This window comes from Carassius auratus, chromosome 36 (assembly GCF_003368295.1).
Source record: "Carassius auratus strain Wakin chromosome 36, ASM336829v1, whole genome shotgun sequence".
Lineage (NCBI taxonomy): Eukaryota > Metazoa > Chordata > Actinopteri > Cypriniformes > Cyprinidae > Carassius > Carassius auratus.
In genome coordinates, this window is record NC_039278.1 from 12,536,208 (window position 1) to 12,559,145 (window position 22,938).

General features: G+C 36.4%; 1 protein-coding gene across 3 annotated transcripts; it reads left to right on the forward strand.

Annotated features, from left to right (window-relative positions):
- Positions 1-372: 372 nt before the first annotated feature.
- Positions 373-22,204, forward strand: LOC113055279 (scm-like with four MBT domains protein 1). 3 transcript variants are annotated; one of them, XM_026221458.1, is made up of 21 exons: positions 373-519; positions 3,464-3,499; positions 3,815-3,909; positions 5,328-5,571; positions 6,200-6,288; positions 7,308-7,560; positions 8,218-8,315; positions 9,235-9,336; positions 9,701-9,854; positions 11,105-11,187; positions 12,736-12,862; positions 13,103-13,216; positions 13,341-13,383; positions 13,451-13,521; positions 13,650-13,792; positions 14,101-14,210; positions 14,455-14,630; positions 16,194-16,372; positions 16,923-17,147; positions 19,015-19,143; positions 20,843-22,204. In XM_026221458.1, the coding sequence occupies exons 2-21, from the start codon at positions 3,475-3,477 to the stop codon at positions 20,981-20,983; spliced, it is 2,601 nt and encodes an 866-aa protein (XP_026077243.1). In that variant the 5' UTR covers positions 373-519; positions 3,464-3,474; the 3' UTR covers positions 20,984-22,204. The 3 variants fall into 3 exon arrangements, with proteins under 3 accessions (XP_026077243.1, XP_026077242.1, XP_026077244.1); XM_026221457.1 differs by having other exon boundaries at positions 416-519; positions 3,442-3,499; XM_026221459.1 differs by having other exon boundaries at positions 416-519; positions 3,442-3,499; positions 13,653-13,792.
- Positions 22,205-22,938: the final 734 nt, after the last annotated feature.

A 22,938-nucleotide genomic window follows, 5' to 3' on the forward strand; every position in this document is an offset into this window, starting at 1 on the left:
GCGTGGCGCAGTTGCGATAGATTAAGCTCTGTTACATTCTAACACTTTACTAAGCAAAAAAGCAGAGAGGCAGGGCGGTAAACCTTCTTTACCACATTAAAGGTTCTGTTCATTCAGATAATTTATATAATACAGAATAACCGCTAACCTCCGCGCGGTGAAGACCTGAACCGATTATGACATTTGCAAGCAACCGTTTAATATTGCATCCCAGCGATTTTATTGTTCAGTCTATGCATATTTCAAATAAAACCTCTAATAATCCACAAAAGTGGAGCTTTTACGTTATTTCAGTGTTGTTTCGGTGGGACAACATAAAGATTGTGTTGAAATATGTAGCAAGTTCGCTTTTTTAATCGCTGAAAGCCAACAAATATCAATCCCGGGCTCGCGGATGAGAGGCTCGCGCGAGAGGCGGCGCATGCGCGCTCACACTTTGTGCCATATTGGAATGAGGTCGTGAACGACTAGGCGGAAAAAGACACGGCATCTAAAACCGACTTGAAAAACTCCTCACTGGTAAGAAACGAAATGCATTCCCAAATATTTATGTATTTTACCCTTTGCCCTATTCGACCTTGTCTTTAACGAGCGATTTCGCGTTGCCTGCATCTTTTTTCCCGTCTCCAAAAAAAGGTGACTTGTGTTCGCTCGTATGAGTGCCTGGCTCTATTGCTTAAGCTATGACGTTTCAGTAACTTGACTTGGTCTCAGGCGTTTTTAGCATGTGCACGAAATCAGCCGCACTCACATCAACAGATAAAGCCTCACGAAACCTTGCCGGGAAATGTTTCCTGTCTAATAATGTTTAATTATGCAATGAGTCTTCCGAATTGAAAGTTGCATGGTCGGCGTGAATGTATTAAATGCTATTATCCACTTATATGTGGCTAACCGAACACACTGCGCTTGACCAGCGAACTAATATCATCATTTATTAGCTAATTTCCATAAATTGCACTCACTAAAACGAATCGGATTATATATCAGATATTAATATTATTACCGTCTAAATTGCGTTTATTTGAGCTTTGGTTCTACATAACACTGATGCGTTATCTCCTGTGGAAATCGTGTTGTTTTGTGTTTTTGTTTTTAGTAATATCCGTGTTTAAAAGATCAAGTTTAATGGGAAGCTTTCTCAAGCACTTTCAGAAACTGATGACAGTTTCATTACATAACAGGAGTTGTGTTGTGAGTCGCAATCACTCTTATTGTGAAGCTCTCACTTGGCTTCATGCTGCCCTGGAAACACAAGAAAACATATTAGATGGTCTTCAGAAATAGAAAAGTGGATTTGACTTTAGAGCTGACAAGTTATCTGATCAAGAAAAATATAATTCTTATGTGAAAGTCCACTGGATAATGCATAATTCGCCAGATTGACTGGTTCGTGCACGTGATAACGGTCAATGCGTCATGTGTCTTCCTTGAGTCTTGTTTGGCTTTAAGTCATTTATACTCGCACCCGTTATTCGCTTGATCAATGGAGGGGAGTTGTCTTCAGGGTGAAGTGATGGAGCGGCAGAGTTTGGCAGGAATGTGCTGAGGGTTCATAGACACACCAGAATTAGCCTCTCCTCGTTCCCTCATGTGTGGCGTTGTAACATCATAGGTTTAATTGCATGCATGATCAGAACAGAGGAAGATGTTGTGTTTCATGTTGATTAATGATTGTTAAATAACAGAAGTGGTATCATCTGAATCAGATATGCATGCTTGATGTGTAACATCCAAGGATTTTTCCTCTACGTTTGACAAAACTATGCATTATTGCTGTTAATTTGCTTCTTATATTCAGTTTTATTCCTAAATGCTTCCCAGTTGAATTCAAAAAGTTTAAAATGCAATGATAAAGGAGTGGTTTGGGGATATAAATAATAATTTAGAGCGAGTAATAATTGGAATGAACACAACAAAGCTCTTTCGACTTTATTTTATACGGTTTAGGGACGTGTAGTAACATTTCTAAACTATTTTGTTGCAGACAGAAGAAGAAAACATTATAGCAGAGCACAAAAACGCAGAGAGACAGAATCTGAAAATAATGTCCTCTCTTACATCATCTCCGTACCTTTCCCTTAAAAAAATCACCATGGTAACCATAGTTTCTGCCAAACTACCATAGTTACTACATTATCTGTAGTGCTCTTTTAGTCTTACTGCTGTAAAACTACAATAAATTAATAGTGTACTTCAAATAGTTAAAAGCTTTTAGAATCTGACCTTATCTTTTTTCTTTTATACAAAAAAAAAAAAAATCTATACAACAATGCTATTTTATTTGCATTTTAAAATTCTGATGTTTCCCCTTTGTTTTCCATTTTTTATTAAAATGTTTGAAATGCAATGATACAATGAGGAAGGAATGGTTAGGGGATAGCATTAATGCATTTTAAAAGGAATTTGTAATTAGTAGAGTAAATGCATACACAAAATGAGCAGATTGATTGTAACAGCAGTTTTAGAGTTAAAGAAATTGAAACAAAGTTTAACACTCTCCATAAACATAATCACTATGGCGACCTCCAAAATACCTTAGTTACTACATAATGTGTAGTTTTATTATGATGACCAAACAGGCTTATTGGGTAATTTCTTCCCATAATGCTTTAAAGTTCAGTTGATCGTCATACTGAGGGACAGCGACATGCTTTTTTAAACAGCCCTGGCTGCTCTTTTCAATCCCTTTTGGAGACCACCGTGACCCCAGTACATTGTGTCCGTGGCCCGGGCTGTGCTCCAGGGCTCTGGGGTGGTGCTGGGGTCGGGGGGGGGGGGGTGGACTGAAAGAGTTTATCCCAGCAGAGCATGAGGGTCGTGGCCACCAACGGCTGTCAGGAAGAATGTCCGACTCTCTTTAATAGAGACGTCAACCTTCACAAAGACAGCTTGACAGCTCCGGGTGAATAGACTGAGTTAATGCAACTTCGTTAGCCGTTTTCTTTCTTTTTTGCATTTTTGAAAGTGACATTTCAGATTGCATGTTGAGTTTGAAACTGAACTTTCAAAGCTGTTTCTGGCTCTTTCAGTTGAGTATCTTATTGTTGGTGTCCATCTCTTTATAAATGTTATATATGTTGCATTATTAAAGTGTAATTATTATTACTTCCCAGCCATTTCACTTCGCAAAGCTATATTGGGCATTGTGTTGTATTTTTGATTCTCAAAGGTGACATCTGAGTGACAGAAGTGCCTTTTATCTTTGAAGATACGCACTAAGAATTCCTCCTCCTGTTTACTTAAATGAAGTAGCCTGTGTGAAATGTGTGCAAGTCTCCTCATGTTTCTGTCTTGTCACATGCTTTCTCTCTCACACATGCAAATAGTTTTACAGAAACACTTTTATATTAATGATACTTCTATTATCATAATTTGTCTCTCTTTTTTCATTGTTTGTTTTCCTCTCACTTGATTTTTCCCTCCTTATTATTCATGTAGAAACTGTTTGATTGTCCTCCAGGGGCTTCAGACATGAGCCTTGAGGCGCTGGAGTCTGGTAAGCTATTTATTTTCTTTCATTCTGCTCTGTTGCTCAATAAATTGAAGAAAAATAAAACCATAGTCCATCCTTTGACAGTGGCACAGTGTCAAAGGAAATTGCAGTGGCACAGTGTTTGTCTTTGACAGAGAAAGTTGGACATTTCTACACATTCCTGTACATTTGCGCATGCTCCTGCCTATTATAAATATATATATAAGCACTCACGTTCCCACTCTGTTGATATGGTTTGATGTGAAGGGATAAGGCTGTGTGTGGAGAGAGCTGAATGGACTCTGCAGTGTTTGAGCTATTGGTCATTCAATGTTTCAGATGCAGACTCTGGACAGGATGTGTCAGAGTTTAACTGGGATGACTACCTGGAGGAAACTGGGGCGCTTTCTGTTCCTCATCATGCGTTTAAACATGTGAGTAAATGAGGCCAGCCTGTGTTCTACACCGTTATAGTGAATATAGTGAAGAAATTATAATTTAACCAAGCTGAAAGCTTTTAATCAAATTTGATAACAAACAAACATGTTTTTTATTACACTTATGCTGGCAGTTAAAGTAGTCTGATTCATTTTAAATTTGTATGCATTTGGCAGAAACATTTATCCAAAGCGACTTGCATTGCATTCAAGTTTAACATTTTATATCAGAGCATGCAGTGCATTGCATTTCCTTAGGAATCAAACCCATGACCTTGCTGCAAGAGCTACGTGAGCTACCGAAATGATTCATAAACGAATGACTATTTTGAGCTGGTTATTTTAATGAATCACTCGAAAAAGAGTCAGGTTTGAATCTGCTTGTACTCAATTAACTGATTGAGACATTGTGTTCTGTCATGTCCAATGCAAAAACAGAAATGTTGAGTACACTAGAGCCCAGCACACAATAAAATTATCAGCAAATTCTGAAGTCAACACTTAGATTACTTGCTATGCATTAGTGATGTATTCCTATTCTCATGGGATCTGTAAGACCAGTAAGTGACCATTTAGATCTTAAAGAATTTATTATCTGGGTCAGAAATTAACCAGGACATGGGGCAAGAATACAACTGAAAACTGACTGCAGGGGCAATAAAGGTCCCGTAGTCCATTCCTCTGATTTGATGATTTTCATCATAGTCTATATACTACAATACTAAGGTTTAGTGAGGATTTAGTGCCTTCAGAGGTTACTGAATGACCTATGGCTGTCAGATTGTCGCTTCATGTATTTTATGTTGATAATATAGGTAACCATTTTTTTTTTTTTTACATTAAAAATGTACTTCAGTATTTTGCCATAGATGGATGTCATGCAATGTGCTTATATAGTTATAGGGAAAGAGAAGCCCTCATAAAGGGAAATAAATGGCCATTTAAAATCAGTTCCAGAGGGCAAATATTGTCCCTTAAAGTCTGTGTTAAGGCAATTCAAAGAAAATGTTTCTAAGCACATTTTAAATTATAAATAAAATCAAGTCTCGATGACACAACGGATCCACTGAGCATGGCCCCTCCCCTAACACTTCTAATAAAGAGGTGTGTTCGGCTTGAAGTGGCACTGCACAGAACGAATGTTGTAGGACATCAAAGTACAGTGAGCAGATGGCTCCTTATGCTTTCGAAAGCCACGATCGGTGCATCCTGACAAAATAAACACAAACGTATAACAAAATGACTAAAACTTAAACTAAAAATTACATTGAAAAATGAAAATCTAAAAATGAATGCTAATTTAAAGTCATTAAGAGACCAAAATTACACTCTTCACCATTATCCATGAACATGCTGCCCTGTTGGCCATGTGTCTGTTCAGATCTTCTGCTCAGACTAGTGTTTTTGTTTTTTAGGTGGACCAAGGCCTAGAGACCGGGCTGACTCCAGGTATGAAGCTGGAGGTGTGTGTGCGTCCTGAATCAGACACAGCGTACTGGGTGGCCACAATAATCACCACCTGTGGACAGCTGCTGTTGCTACGATATGAGGGTTACCAAGATGATCGACGAGCGGACTTTTGGTGCGACATCATGACTGCTGACTTGCATCCAATCGGATGGAGCAAGCAGCAGGGTCGACCAATGAGGCCTCCAGAGGGTGAGCAGAGAATTGTGGTGACTTAGCAGTTTCACTGTGCTGTCTAAATTATGATGAATAGACCCTAATTGTTTCATTCAGTCACTCACTCCAGAAAGTGTGGCTTTTTAGGTAAAGATGTTTTGAATTCAGATTCTCCTCTCATTTCTGAAAAGCTTTGTGCACATCATCCACACAGAGCCGAATTTGCATATTTCTTTACATTCTTCAAGTGCTGTATTGCTTGCCGTGTAGTGCTTATTCCTGTATGTGGTTGTTCACATTCGATTTGTGGGCATATTCAGGAAATGGGGGATGGGTGTTTGTGTTGGGGCTTTTATTTAGCTTGCAGCTTGCTGATGGGCACAATCTTTACTCCTCTAAAATTATTAAAAGACCCGTTTTAATACTTAAAGCTTCATTTGTTAATGAAGCAATGCAATGGAGTGCAGTAGGTGCAGGCTTGGGGGAGTACAGATGCTTGCTGGCATTTTGCTTCTGGCTGCCTTTGCCTTATTGACAGCTGTGCTTATGGCCCAAAATACCATGTCAACAGTGAAGCCATCATAAGCACAAAATGGCATAAATCTGTCAGCAGGATAGTCTGATGATCTGCTATATGGTTAAAATGCTCTGTATCTGTGGTCAGGTGTTCGTGAGAAGCATCAGGACTGGGAAGCGCTGCTGGAGAAAGCTCTGGCTGAATCCTGCAGTGTTCCTGCTAGTCTACTGGAAGGGGTAAGAGATATGCCTTACACGTAAAGGGAAAATGTATAGTGCGCTGGTCATTATTGCAAAATTAACTGATGCAATGATATGTAAAAATTTAAACTTAAGCTAGAGTTGCAAAATTGTAGGCAATTAGCTATTATAAATTGCATGGAAAAAAGGGAAAGTTGCATGAGAGAAAGATTAAGTGTACAGTTTAAAAGTCATAATACAACAGATGACCAATCAGAATCAAGTATTTAAACTCAGGTCAGATATTGTATTTACACAACTGTACAAAATGCTGAATTTATTTATTTATTGAAAGAAACTTTAACTGAGCAAAGACACATTTAACTGATGTGCCACGTGAAGGCATTTAAAATATTTTATTTCTAATAAATGCTGTTCTTAAAAAATGCTGTAAAAAAAAAAGGCAACAAAACTATTTTCAACATTGATAATAAGAAATAAATTTTCTTGAGAACTGAATCAGCGTATTAGAAAGATTTCTGAAGGATCGTGTGACTGCTGAACATGCAGCTTTGCATCGCAGAAATCCATTTAATTGTAAAATATATTACAAAATAAAACAGTTCATTTAAATTGAACAGTACAACATTACTATATCTTACTGTATTTTTGTAGTTTTATAAATGAGTATAAGATTTCAAAAACATTAAAAACATCATACTAACCCAAAGTGCTGTACAATTAAAAAAACTAAATATTAAGATGAGGAAATAAGATATTACAATAAACAAAACAAAAGACAATAAAATCGTGAGAAAAATTAATAATTGCAATTAATAAAAAAAACAAAAAAATCAGTTAGAAAAGGCATGATCATTTACATTTTTCTAACTCAATATACTCTCAAACAGTATTTTAAAAAATATAAATTCAAAATTTAAATGAATGACGCACTGCTATAGCAGTGGTCTTTAAAATGATGTTTGGAGCACAACAATGAAATTTCCATAGTTATTGCTAAAATATTAAATATTGCATTATCCTTGTGCATGTATCTTTTGCTTGTATGTTTGTAGGCTCAGCGTGGCTGTAATCCTATTGATCTGTTAAGTCTGGGTCTAAACGTTGAGCTAGTGGACCGTCAAGATACTGGGGTGGTCTGGTCTGCAGTTATTGAGGAGAACGTAGGGGGGCGCTTGCGACTCCGATATGCCGGCACAGACGGGCTTCCTGACACCCAATCCATCACATGGGTCTTCTACCTGGACCCCCTGCTTCATATGCCGGGCTGGGCACAGGAGCACAACTGCACCCTTAGACCACCAGCAGGTGGGGGTTTTTATCATATATAAAAAAATCGCTATCAATATACATATCTTGAAATATCAGAAATCAAATTAAATGTCCTTAATAATGTTACTTAGTTGAATGGTATATAATTTTTTTTTTTTTAAATAGAATGGACTACACAGTGGATGATTTTGTTACTAGCATGGCCAGTTTTCATGTTTATGTGCTCAACGCTGTACTACATCCAAGCACTAGCTAGCTTCTGAAGTATGTAAGTGGTCAGTGCAACTAAAACCATGGAAACAGAAGAAGAAACTGGAAATAAATGTGGATGGTTAAAGATGTAGTTGCTGCTGTGGCTAGATGATTCCTAACAGTAGATGAATAAACAGACCAACAGGATTCACAGTAGAGTCTTCCTGACCTATTAATGTGCAAATCAGCTTAAGTGTTCCATGCTGGAAGTGTAGTTCATGCACAAAAATGTAGGCAGCCTGAATTGTCCTCATAAGCACTACTAAAGTACTTTTACCCTAGGAGATCTACATATTACAGTTTAGGTAATCAATAGTTGGGATTGGTGGATGGGGGAAGGGTTTACAGGGGTTTAGATCAGAGTCCACTAGCTTTTAGAAGATAAACATGTGATGTGGTCAGCAGAGAGGTAATCGTGTGTTTGTGTATGTTTGTTTGTAGCTCTGCTCCCCCTGCGCACTGAAGCTGAATGGGAGGAAGTTAAGAAGACCGTTTCCTCTCAGGTGCAGGACTCCAGCATCAACGAGGAGTTTTACAGGGTCAGTAAATACTGATTAACTACCACGTTTGGTAGAACTTGACTCTGACCTGGAGTTTGCTTATTTGAACCCTGTTGGTGTGATCCATAAACTGGAGAGTTTTGGAGAACCACTGTGACCTTTGTGCCCTTGAGCAAAGCACTTAATTGTAGGTTGAACCAATGTGATTGTCCCTGTAGTAAGTGTACTATATATAAGTCAGCTTGGATGGAGGGATCTTTTGGGAGCTGCTTATGCAGAATGTTTTTATTCCACTGCACAACTTGTCCATTGTTTTTTATGTAAGCATCTTTGACTGTTCTTATGGAGCATGTGCACATGAACACAGCATCAAGTTAAAAGAAAAACAAACCTTTTTCTCATTCCAATGCCCTATATCTTGTAAGTTTTGTGTGAAAGGCCCCTTAAGACAAAAGTGTAGTACATTATGCATGCACTATGATGATATGATGCATGCTGTGTAATTGTATACACAGTGTATGTCAATCTTTATGCAGTAGATAATATCCATAAAATCCATTTCCTGTGTTATTGGTAAAAATCGAAATAGTTTCAAGTTGCTATTAATTTTTATAGCATCTTTTTAACTTTATAAAAAACTGAAAAAACACTAAATATATATTGATGAATCTCGCTTAATTTTAATTTCATTTGTTATAGTTAGCTTTTATATATTTACGTATTTATTATTTGTATATATTGTTTTCTGTCAGTATGTGTTGTGGCTGGGTTCAACAATAACAATGATAATGTCTGTTTGTTATTTGAATAGGTTTAATAAAGTAAAAAAAAAAATCATGTTGGAGGTATACAATACATAATGTGTAGTATAGAATGTTACTGATATTTCATTCCAAATCAAGGTATGATTGCTATAATAATAGTTTGGATGAAAGGCTTTTCTTCTTTCTGTATTCAGGACAGATCAGCCATCAATCCACACTCCTTTACTGAAGGGATGAAGCTGGAAGCTGTGGACCCAGCAGCTCCTTTCACCATCAGTCCAGCCACTGTGGCGAAGGTGATGTAATGGACCCTACTTCCCCTGTGCTATAATCACCCCAAAATGGGTTCAACACACTAAACTGTTATAGTTAGGACCTGTTACCCTAATACTGTGCAAGTACATAAAACTCTCTAGAAATGACTTCTACTTTTCAGTTAGTATTCAGTCAAACACAACCTTCGACCAAAAGAATTAGTCTCCTTATTGTTACCACACATGAAGGTTAAACTTTCACACTGAAGGATGGGTGTTTTCCATAAAGATGGGTGTATTCCAGATAACTGAGTGCAGGTTGAGCAGGAAAACTAGTTGTAGATCTGTGCCCTTCTTCTTAGATCTGTAATCTTTATTCATTTACCTGTTTGTTTGTGTATGATAGGTGTTTAGTGAGCAGTTTTTTCTGGTGCAAATGGACGATATGAGAGACGAGGCACAGAAAGAGGGACGCTCTTTCCTGTGTCACAGAGACAGTCCAGGAGTCTTCCCTACACAGTGGAGTCTCAAGAATGGAGTCAACCTCAGCCCTCCTCCAGGTTTGTAGATTCAACTTGCTTTTAATCGTCATATACAGTAAGGAAGGTGAAATAATACAAATTACTATTAATTAACGTTACCATAATAAACATGGTAAATGCAACCAGGAGAAATCAGACGTCAGCTTCTTATTCTCTATCACAATTGTGTATTTATTTAGTAACATATTTTATCTGTTACGAGTCTCGTATCGAGAGTTTAGCTCCGCGTAACATATGTCATCAAAATATAATAATGATTTGTTCGGGAGCTTTTATAAGAATAGATTCTAAATGTGACGTATAGGCTACTGTGACTACAAATAAACAGAAACAGACTCGACTGAATGAGCAGGCTATTTTCATAAGCGTTAAAAATAAATAAATAAAATAGAAATAAATGTATTTCTGTGTGATTAATTTTGAGTCCTGATAAATTATTTAATTATGATGAATGTATCACTTATTTTATAGTAAAACTTCGATGCTTTTGAATTTGAATATTTAACAAAGCATGCAAACAAACGGCCGCTTTTATCATGTTCCTGTGTGATCGCGTATGTTCCAGTGATTTATTTCTTAGTTAGTTTTAGTTAGTATTTAGTTAGTAGTTAGTATTAGATTTCTGATAACTTCTCTTTGTTGGTAAAATGATGAGGTTACGTGACGTTGTTCCTGAGAGGCGTGTAAAGGGTGGGTTTTAGTGAAACTATTCTGGGGCCCCGCCCGGCCCGTTTTAAGCCCTGGCTCGCACTGGCCCCACAGTGGAAATGCGGCTCATGAAACATTGGTTTTGTAGTAATACGCACTCATGAGTGAACAGTGTTTTTACAGTAGGATGCTCCCTGTCCTGAAAAATGGCTTCATTCACTGGCAGTTATAATGCTCAGCAGAACAGTCATTAGACCTAATGGCTGGTGTGGGACGACTTGCCATGTCGTTATGGAACCTTCCCCTTTTTAACAGCTGGAAACAGACACTGAGGCTTCAGTCCGTAAATGCAGTTTATCATTTTATTTTGATCTGGTTTCCAGGTGTTTTTTTTGACACCAGTTTGTGTTGATATACTGTGGTTTATCAACTGGGAGGCCCTATTTGACCCCTTTGAAACTTTGTTGCTTTGAGCACTCACAAATCAAAGTGTTTATTGTCAGTTCTCCTTTACACCTCACATGCTGCTAATCGCCAATCAACATATTGATTAGTTCATCGTTTGAACAGGTGAACTTGTTGACCATTGTGTGGTTGTGTTGGTGTGTGTGTGTGTGTAGGGTTCCAAGGCCAGGACTTTGACTGGGCAGACTATCTGAAGCAGTGTGAAGCTGAAGCAGCCCCTCAGCAATGCTTTCCTCCAGTGAGTTTCTCTTTCTGCATATTTAAATATGGGGCAATGGTATGACACGAGTACATTAAATACATTATACATTACAAATACAATAAAAATGCTATTTTTAACTATTTAAATACACATCTTTCATGGTTAACAAGTTTGACATTTTTTTTAATTGTTCAAAGCTCATAATAATAGCACTAATAATAATCTCAAATTGAAGCATGACATTTTTTGGGGGAAAAAATTAATTTGATTTATTTGGAGAAATCTTTTAAAATATCATTAAAATATTTGACATTAAATTGTAAGACCTAATTCTTTTATTTATTTTTATGTTGACAACATATATGTATTTAAAATATATATTTTAAATTTTGATAAAAAAGTTCACCCAATAATCAAAATTATGGAAAAATTTTGCACTTATGCAAAATTATTCATTTGCGTTCTGTTCTGACATTGCTATTTGCGGGTATACCTGAAGTGCGCACACACTAAAAAGCCTGTCAGACAGCACCTGATTAATGGACTAAGTTATATTATGTGTTTGCTTGTGGTAATACTGTCAAAAACTGGTCATGTCTAAAGTGAAAGTAAACAGTTGCTACAGAAAAATTCAAAACATGCTGCCGATTGTCACTTTTCACCCAAAAATGTAAATATTGTCGTTATTTACTCACACTCATGCTGTCCAAAACCATTATTGATTTATTTCTTGTTCTGAACACAAATTAAGATATTTGGAAGAATGTGGGTAACCAAACAGTTGCTGGTCCCCACTGACTTTGATAGTATTATAGAAAAATACTATAGAAGTCACTGGGGACCAGCAACTGTTTGGTTACCCACATTCTTCAAAATACATCCACGACAGAAGAAAGAAACTCATTCAGGTTTAAAAGAACTTGAGAATGAGTAAATGATGAGAGAAATTTCAGTTTCGGGTGAACTCTCATTATTTTATTAATAAAACAACAAAACACAAAGAGAAAAGTCACTCCCTGCTCTTGACTGAAGAACTTTAATACAGTTGTTTTAATAAGAATCAAAGTATAATTTCTACAGTGAAGTGTATTTAGTTTTATTTTTATATTTATATTTATTAATTCAGTTTCTTGAATGCTGCTGCAAAATACACCTACTCTACCTGAAAAATAAAGCATATTTGTTTTTAATTTTTAATAACAAAGATAAAATAATGACATATTTTTATTTTCACCCTCTTTGGCCTAAACATCTGCCATTCTTTTTAATTTTATTTATTACCTTGAAAGGCTTTGTTTTTAAAACAGGGAAATTAGTTTGACTGTCTTGCTTAGACAACTTGTAAATTAATAAAACCAACAAAATGACAAAGAATCGTGATAAAATTTAGATTTCCTTGAAAAAAATTGTGATATATTTTTGCCTTATCTCGCCCCCTAGTTTATCGCATATTTACTCAATAAAAGTATTACTTTCTTTAAAAAAGATTTAGATTTCTTGCAAGACTGCTACAAATCTCAGTTACTTCTGGCTTTTTGTCGCTGATATGACTTTATAAAATGTATTTTGTAAACTTCCTTGTAGGACCCTTCTGATCAGTGCATAAAAGAGTCCATGATGCTGGAGGCTGTCAACCCACTCTGCCCTGGAAACATTCACGTAGCAACTGTTATCAAGGTCAAAGGTCAACACATGTGGATACATTTGGAAGGTGTGACATCAACTCTCTTTTATTCTGCAGTATGGCAGCTGTGAATGAGCAAAAATAATTATGTAGTGTCTCCTTGGACTGGCTCCAGAGGAAACAAAAAAAAAAAACAGAGTCCCTGATTAAAAATAGCAGAACCACTAATGGACTAATATAAAAGTGGGATTATCCCTTTATAGACATCACAGGTCAGTAGACATGAGGATTAGTCTCATATATCTCTCCCTCCCACTCTTTGTTCAGGTCTGAAGCAAGCCATCCCAGAAATCATAGTTCACACAGACTCTATGGATATTTTTCCAGTGAGCTGGTGTGAGACCAATGGCTATCCTCTTCATCACCCCTGCAAGCCCAGAGGTCAGTTTACAGCACAAACTTCTCAATGCCAAGGTGCTGTGCACACAAATTACCTTATAAATTGATATTTGATATTGGCTTGTTAAGAGAGTTAAAAAATGTGTATTTTATGTGTTCTTTGCAGTGGAGAAACAGAGAAAGGTTGCAGTTGTTCAGCCAGAGAAACAGTAAGAAAGACACGAGTTCAAGTATTTTTGATTGTGGAAAAACACTCATTTATCTCTTTCATCGCAGCTGGATACCATCCAAAGACTCCTCACCTGACACTACCAAACAACAGACTAACAGCAGTCAGGCTGAGATCGGTGAGTGCTAGATACATATCTGAACACTGTACACGTGCATGGTCTTCCTTTCTCAGCCGTTTACACAGTCATAAAAGCTCAACGGCCTCCAACATTGTACTATTTTAATCTTGTTCATGTGCAACCAGCAGGCCATGCAAATGGGAAATACTGTTGCCCCAAGATCTATTTCAACCATCGCTGCTTCTCAGGGCCCTATCTCAATAAGGGCCGTATTGCAGAGCTGCCGCAGTGTGTGGGACCTGGGAACTGTGTCCTGGTGCTGAAGGAGGTTAGCCCTAAAAGATACTATTCAAATACTTTTCAAATTTCAAATCGTTTTTTACTGTATATGTGATCAGTTAAATTCAGAATAAATAAATCTCATTCTGCCATATGGACATTACTTTGACCATGTCACATCTGATAACGGATGTATCATAAAATGTGCTATACAAATCAATGTGAGTTGATCAGCTTTTCTCTGCATTTTGTAATCACTCTGAACACGGCTCAAAATCTGGAGTTGAACTATTCTAGTGTTTTGTTAAGACTTATGAATACCTTAGATGCTGACCTATTGAGCTGTGGCCTGTACAGGTGCTGACGCTGCTGATAAATTCTGCCTATAAGCCCAGTCGAGTGCTGAGAGAGCTGCAGTTGGACCAGGAGGACCGCTGGCAGGGTCACGGAGAGACACTTAAAGCCAAGTGAGTATATGGTGCCCCAAACACTTATTTTTTGCAAAAGGGGAAAAAATAAAAAACACTTTTACTGAAGTACCTGTGAAAGGCTGATCAAACAGGTTGTTGAAACAAGTTTGTTGATAGAGTATTAAAGTTATGCATATGTTTTCTATTAATGTCTATAATAATTAATAAATGAATTTTGAACATAATTATGTAACCTAGTTTGCATTTGATTTTCTGACCAGTCTTTGTGCTTCACATACAGGTACAAAGGGAAGAGCTACAGAGCGACAGTAGAGATTGTTCGCACTGCAGACCAGGTGGCTGATTTCTGTCGGAAAACCTGCATTAAGCTGGAGTGCTGTCCCAACCTGTTCGGCCCAAGAATGGTTCTGGAGCGCTGCTCAGAAAACTGCTCTGTGCTCACCAAAACCAAATACAGTAAGCATCTTTTGTCTATTAATTATCTAATAATTCCAATTGTTTTCAACATTGCTGGGTAGATTTAAATTGTTTTGCTAATGTATGTTTTTTTTCTAATGTATGAGCTAGTGTTGTCACGGAACCAAAATTTCAGTATTCGGTACCGATACCAGTGAAAATCCACGGTTCTCGGTACCAATGCCGGTACCAAAGCAAAACACAAAAATATGCTAATAAAAAATATATACTTTTTATCACTAAAAATAAAACCAGTGCCATTCTTTATACTTATTTGCATAAAGTTTTTCTACAAACTTTATTTGCATAAAGTTTTTTTCTACTTATTTGTTTAAAGTTTTTCTACAAGTAATATAATTATGAAAAACGGTAAACAAGTTTCACCCAAATTTAATTTGTCTTTTAATTATTTTTTGGTAAATAAAGGGGATTTGCTATTAAAACTTAAACATGGAAGAAAAATTGTATGATTTATTTCTTTAAAAAGTTTTATTAATTTTTTCAACAGTAATAGCAGTATCACACATTCTACTAAATAATAGTAATATTTCTAGCACAATGCCTTTATGTAAAAATGAACTTTTATTTTGACGGGTTACCATGAATACCTTTAAATTTACACTGGTTTTACTCAAATGAAACGGTAAAATGCTTGTGAAGTGACTCAGAGCAGTTCTGGTGATGTTGTTTATGTATTAATGTCCTCATTACTGCAAGCATCACGTGCTTCAGTCTATGTAGTTAACAACCCTTACGAAAGGAAAATATATTTACCAATATATTTCTTAAAATATATTGTGATATATTGTAATATATTATTTTCCCTTTTTATTTTCTAATATTTTATATATTTGAATACATTAATAATAATATATTGATGATACATATATTATACAATATATTGCAAAAAACAAATGATTGCCGCTTTCAATATATTGCAATATATTGGAAAAAAATAAATATTTATAAGAATATATGCCTAATATATTACATGATATTTTCCAATATACTGCAATATATTTTTGTTTCATAAGGGAAACCCGCACGTCTCTGCCATTCATTCATTCCCACAGAGTCGCGCAGAACATGCAGGATTCATATTTCAACCAACTTTTGCGGCTTAAGATTTACAGATGCTGGTCCATATGGAGATTTAATTTGATTAATTTATGCTAACTTTGACAAATTTCGTGACTGTCCATGTTAAAATGTAAGTTTCATTTTCATGACTGGATTTTGAGATTCCGTCCGTGTTTTCTGCTTCGCGGAAATCATAGCGCTGTATGTGTCAAGAACCGGGATGACCGGTTACTCGGTAGCACCGGTATTATAAGAAACCTGGTACTGTCACATTTTCATTTTTTTAGTCCCGACATGGTACCGAAGTACCGGGTCTTTTGACAACACTAGTATGAACAAAAAACTAAAATTTTCTGAAAATATGGATCTCTTGTTTTTATGCAAAATATAATTTCTTTTTTATTTTGGGGTTAAATATGACCTGGACAAATTCATCGATGCTATTTAGTTGGCTCTGTAAAACTAAAAGTAACTGTTTTATAGCATATTACTATGGGAAGAAGAAGTGCAGGCGTGTAGGCCGACCTCCTGGTGGACACTCCAACTTAGAGGGAGGTGTGAAGAGACGAGGCAGGAGGAGGAAGAGGAGGAAACAGCTCTTTGTCCACAAAAAGAGATGTTCATCTGCCTCTGTGGACAACACTCCAGCAGGTTCCCCTCAGGTAACAAGAGCCAAGTTGTGGTGTAAAGATCTGAGAGCTCTTCTGGAAATGTTTCTTTTTTGCATTTTTCTAATTTAATAAAAATGCTTCCAACTATAAACATTATCAGCATATATAATGTACAAAAATGATTTTATTGTATTTATTATTATTAAATTGCAGATTTCACGAGTAAATGGTCCAGATTTGTAATTATTATTATTTTTGCTTAATTTTAGATGTTTTGCATTTAGTTTACCTCTTGAACCCAGATTTTCAGATGTTTGGACCACACTAAATACAAATCAAATATGTTTAGAGTAACTGCTCAACAAGAACCATCTTCCTCCATCTTTTTTAATGTGGTCATTAGAATGTCAAATGCACAGTCTGGTGAAACATTTTCACTCAGAGTAAATGTCATTCAGCGCATGAGCAGAATTCAGATTTTCCACCATCACAGCATCAAAATGAACATTTTGGTCGTTAATATGAAATATATGTAAGTTAAACCAAAAGAAGCGTTAAACTGGATCTACAGATGTACTAATGTCACTGTTTGGTCTCACAGGGCAGCGGTGATGAAGAAGATCTGGATGAGGATGACTCTCTAAGTGAAGACACAGGCTCTGAAATGCAAGATGAGTTAATGGATGACTCTGAATATTCAGAGAAGAAGTCACAGCCACCCACCCCCTCCCCATCCCCTCCAGAAACCCCCCGTCCCACACGCAGACGGCGCAAGGCTCGCTCACCGTCCTGCTCAGATGATGAGAACAGACCTCCTTCACCCAAGGTAACACAGTGGTTTCTAGAATAAGTGGACAATAATATAATAATAAAGATTCATTCACAGCAGTGATTCTCAAGCAGGGGGCAGGGGCCCACTTAGGAGCCTCAGCACACTTCCAAGGGCTGCCAAAATGGCTAAAAATTATTTAACATAAGACTGAATATGCTTCAATAAAATAAAAGCTAAAACAATTTAAAATCAAAATGTAAGCTGACATAATTTAAAAAATTAGTTTCTTCAACTACTCTGCTATGCAAAGGCAAAAGGCTACAACTTAGTTTTTTAATAGAAAATAAGTTATTGATATTTTATGCGACATTCAAGACCTCCTTATCACATGGATAAGTATCTTAAGTCAATTTTGTTGTTGTGTTTTAGATAAAATAGTGGCTTGTCTTAACAGTAACTTCGAAAATCCCAGGAGAAACCAAGGCAGAACACCATATAACACTTGTATAAAATTACATGTATAATAAAATTGAGTTACAGTACTCTGCTTTTGTTTACCCGTATGTCAATATGAAGTTAATGTGCCGGCCTGGAGTTATACAGTATTCTGCCTTTATTTTACTCTCCATTAAAATCTGTCACGTTTAAACTACAGTGTAACTTGTGTATTTCATACATCTCTCACTGAAGCACTTCATTAGACAAACGAATTAGATAGATTGCTATCTAACTGCTCAATATAACAAAGCACTGTAAACATGCAAAGTCTAGATAACTTGGCAGCAAAAAGTAATCGTAAATAACCTTTAAAGTATTTTCTTTTCTTTAAATAATACAGATTATTCACTCGGTGCCGGCCTTTCAGTTTGGGGCTCCACCCATGTGGACTCGAATGTCGTGACAGCTTAGCATGATCATAAATAAAATCAGTAACAGTTCGAAGTTAAATCCATATCCTTCCTTTTCTCATAACCCGATAAAATCCATGACAATTAATGTCATCTGAGATTTTTAATCACAAGCATTCTGAGCATTATTCCTACTTACTGGCGTTCACATCAATCCACAAGTCATCTTTTAAGGCTAGGCTGTTTTTATTCAGTTCAGTGTAAAAGCAATTAGGCTATGTCTTGCGTACTTTTATGTTAGTGAACATTGAAAATACATTTGTTGCAAAATGGTATCCATTCACATGTTTAACTTTTTGTCTGGTTGTTACGGTCAGAAGAATGATTAATACAGTCACATTACTATACAGCTATGTTATAGCCTGTCCATGATCACAAGATTTTATACAGGTGTTACTAAAATGATTTTGTTAATGAGGATCAGCAACCAAATATTGATCATGTGGAAGTTACTGCCTTTTGCCTTGGTGTGACATCTCACATTTTGCAGACAATGCAAAGGCAGGGTACAGTTAACTTCAAAATAGGGGTGAAAATCAAGTCTGAGTATAAATGAAAATCTTTAAAGTCATTTTTCTCAGTTCCACACTCCTGCGAGTTAAGGTATTTAGCCTTTGTAGGGCAGCACTGTCATCTTTATTTATGGACCAGTATTTGCAAATAAAAAGTGTAAACCCCGAAGAACATTTAGTTATTGAAACTTCTGGAATGCAATTATTTTCATTTTAATGAATTATTATTATTATTATTATAAATATTTTTATAAATATTTTAATATTTGAATGAATTTAAATAGATACTTCTAGTTTTTGTGAAAATAAAATGGAAAGCTATCATCATAAGTACCACAAATATCACGGGGCCCTTTGAATATTGTTTTTGAGGAGCCTAGAAGTCAGAAAAGTTGAAAACTGCTTAACATTTAGGAAAATAACTCTCTTTATAACTAAGTTTTGTACTGTTTTGTGTTTGATAAGTATGCAGTACTGACTGTTTTGCTGTCTCTCCTGAAGACACCACGTACTGAAGTCACTCCGAAGCTGTGTTTGGACAGCAGTCCACTGGAATGGAGTGTCAAAGATGTTGTGCGTTTCATCAGGACCACTGATTGTGCTCCACTGGCACGCATTTTTATGGATCAAGTAATTGAACACACACCTCTAATACATCCATAACATCTGTCTGTGATGATCCAGTCTCAAGTGATCAGGAAAGACACATTGCTATTTATGCCTGGTAGTAGTCTCCTGTGAGCACCTTTGATTGGATTTTAAAGTGTTTAAGATTTTCTGAGTACATACTTGCAGTAAAACTTTGTAGGTAAAAATCAATTTCCATTTCAAGCTGAATCTTAGTTTTTTTATTTTATTTTGAAAAACAGTTTTTTTTTTCAATATTAAAGGGTTAGTTCATCCCAAAATGAAAATGATTCCATAAATTACTCGCCCTCAGGTCATCCTAGGTCAGGGGTAGGCAAGTTTGGTCTGCAGTGTTCAGCTCCAACTCTGAAAAAAAACATCATCTGCCTATACAGGTGTGTTTGATTAGATAATTGAAGCTGAACTCTGCAGGACTGAAGCTCTCTAGGACCGAACTTGCCCAACCCTGTCCTAGTTGTATTTTACTTCTTTCAGGCGAATCCAGTTAGAGTTATATTATGAATTGACTTTGATCTTTCAAGCTGTTTAATAGCACTCAGTGGATGTTGCATGCATCAGTCCAAAGGAAATTAAATAAAAAGCGCCCGTCCATAAAAACAAAAGTGTCTCACATGGCTCTGGGGGGGTTGAACAGGGGCATCCTGTAGCGAATGGATGCATTTTTGTAAGAAAAATATCCATATTCAAAACATAATAATCACTTTAATGTAGCTTGTGCCAACAGTTGTACACAGAAGCAGCTCATTGGCAGATGACGTATGAGGTCAGCGTTGCGCACGCGCCAGTTAATCTTTGAGAAAACCAACGTTTATTAACAGGAGCAAAGGAAGCAAAGTTTCCTTACTTTAGCAAAGGAATACCAGTCTCCTCTTGCCGTATATTGAATCCTCTGACCATCTTCTTTACAAATCCTCATATTGTACTTCTAATTAGTGACCGTTGTTTTGATTTGATCTCTCCACTGTGTTTCAAAGTTTGTCACTTCTGAGCGGCGCATACATAAAGCTGACCTCATACGTCATTCACCTGGAACTGCTTCCGTTTACAACAGTGAGCGCAAACTAGATTAAATTGATTATTACATTTTAAATATGGTTATTTTTCTTTCAAAAACGCATCGATTCACTTTGTAAAATTATTTTTAGGGAGGAGCACTTTTTATTTCACCTTTTTTTGGAGTGATGCACTGCAAGACCCACTGAGTGCCATTAAACAGCTTGAAAGATTTTTTATATAACTCCGACTGGATTCGTCTGAAAGAATAGTCATATACTCTATGGATGACTTGAGGGTGAGTGATTTATGTGGTAATTTAATTTTTTGGTTGAACTAACCCTTTAAATCAAAAATCAAATGAAGGAATGATACACAGATTTAACTTGTAAAACAAGGGAGCAATTTAGTAAGTCATGGGAACAGTTTACATAACATGAGGGAACACATTAGTGCAGCAAATTAAGTTGTGAGAATTCTTAATTTGTGGCTAGGATATCAATTTCTTTTCTCATGTCTTGTGCAGAGCTTTGTGGGTTTGAGTAATTTGATTGCAAAACCTTTTGGGCCCCATTGTAAAATCATTGGCGTACATTAAACTACATGTTCTGGCTCACATGCTTATTACGGATGATTTAGGATCCTACCTCTGTATGTTTGTCAGCTCTTTTTCATTTACCTTTGCTAGGAAATTGACGGTCAAGCGCTGCTTCTGTTGAATCTTCCCACTGTCCAGGAGTGTATGGACCTGAAGCTCGGCCCTGCCATCAAGCTGTGCCATCACATCGAGCAGGTCAAGCTAACTTTTTACCAACAGTTTGCCAGCTGAGGGTGACATTCTGTAGAGAAGAGTAGGGCATTTGACATTTTGGGATACTTTCCTAATTTTTGTGATCTTCCTTTTGCTCTATGGATCACAGAACCTTTAAAAATCACTTAGCGCTTTAGACGCTTCCCGTACAATAGAGATACTACTGGAGGGGTGTTTTTCAACAGGGTGAATCTGGCACTTGCTGGGCTCTTCATCTCAAATTAAGCCTGGACTACTGTTAAGTTTGTCCTCTTTTTTTAAAGATTAGTTCAGCTCAGGTTACAATTAGACCTAAGTCAGAGGAACTAGTCCATTCATGTCTGCAACAATAAGAAAAGGTCTTGTTTTTGAAACCTTCATTAACTGTATAGCGGATGACAATGCAATTACCTTAAGCACAAAAAAAAAAAAAAAATTACCCATGTACTGTAAGTGGTATGCAAACATGTACATACAGGAGAATGAATGTAAATACTGTAAATAACCAGATGTTAATTTTAGTGGGACTGCTTTAATGCTCCCATTTCGGTTTGGTTTTCTATTAAACCTTGGGAATTACACTGTAACACAAACGTGCAAAAGATGAGGTCTCTGTAAATACTAATAATAATTTGCTCATTCTAACGACGCATTATTAAATAAAAGTGCAGAGTAATAAGAAAAAAAATGAAGTGTTATGGTTAAGACATAAGCACACAAAGAATTCAGGTTGTCACTGACTGTGATAGGGAGACTAATCATAGTGACAAATCCAGGGTTTATCAACAAAACCAAACTGCAGAGTCTTGTACTCTTACAAACACAATATTTTAATTTTAAGTAGAATGCAGCATCTGTGTTCAAATGCATATACTGCATTAAATAATTTCAGGAGCCTAAATGGTCTAAATAACTAGTTTGGTCTTGCATTGCAAAGCTATGCCCCCATTCAACCAGATAGCATCATTTGATTTATCTATTGATTGTATTTGAATTGATAATGAGATATGCAACAGTCTCCCTTTTCTTGATTTAACTGTCCATTTCCCTTGATCCTTCTTCTTTAAGCATTTTGTGCTGGAATGGTGAAAGATGCATTTGAAACCTTGTTTTGCCACATTCTGTTTTATCCATTTCCTTGTTTTCATCCATTTGTTTAAAGGTTGTTAAAATAATATTGGTTTAATATTTTTTTTTATTTTTAAGTATATGTTGGTGGAAAAATGTTATTTAAAAGAAAATAAATTGAACGGAATCTTGCCTTTGGTTTCTTTCTTCAGGGGGTTGATTTAAAGAAAGGGGTTGAGTCAGTGATGACTTTTTTTTTAGACCATAGATATTAATACTTGGGTAGATTATTTTTTGCATTCTGATTATATAGTCTTCTGTGTAGGCTATTGCTTTTTTAGATTTTTTTTAAGTGTTTTTGAAACAAGACTTCTGCTCACCAAGGTACCGAGCATTTATTTGATTAACAATACTGTAAAACTAATATTGTGAAATATTACAGTTTACAATAATTGTTTCATATATTTATTTTTTTCTGTGATAAGTCTGAATTTTCATCAGCGTTTTTCAAGTTAGTCAGTCGTGGCCTACTGGTTAGAGAGTCAGACTTGTAAACTGAGGAATTGTCGGTGGGAAGAGTGAATAACTAGTGCTCTTTTCCACCTTCAATACTACGACTAAGGTGAGTCCCCTGAGCAAGGCACTGAATCCCCAACTGCTCCCTGGGCGCCGCAGCACATGGCTGCCCACTGCTCCGGGTGTGTGTTCACTAGTGTATGCGTATGTGCAATTGTATGGGTTAAATGCAGAGCACAACTTGCGAGTATGGTCACCGTACATGGCCACACATCACTTCACTTTCACTTTTTCAGTCTTCAGTGTCACATGACTATTCAAAAATCATTCTAATACAATATTTGATGCTCATGAAACCTTTCTTCTTATTACTTAGTTATTGGTTTTCAGGGTTATCTGATTAACAGGAA

What these genes read in the sequence shown, in the direction of transcription:
- LOC113055279 (XM_026221458.1), top strand. Translation starts at nt 3,475, where the DNA reads ATGAGCCTTGAGGCGCTGGAGTCTG. An exon ending in CCTTGAGGCGCTGGAGTCTG is followed by an intron (nt 3,500 to 3,814) that starts GTAAGCTATTTA and finishes TCAATGTTTCAG; the next exon opens with ATGCAGACTCTGGACAGGAT. An exon ending in CACGCATTTTTATGGATCAA is followed by an intron (nt 19,144 to 20,842) that starts GTAATTGAACAC and finishes TACCTTTGCTAG; the next exon opens with GAAATTGACGGTCAAGCGCT.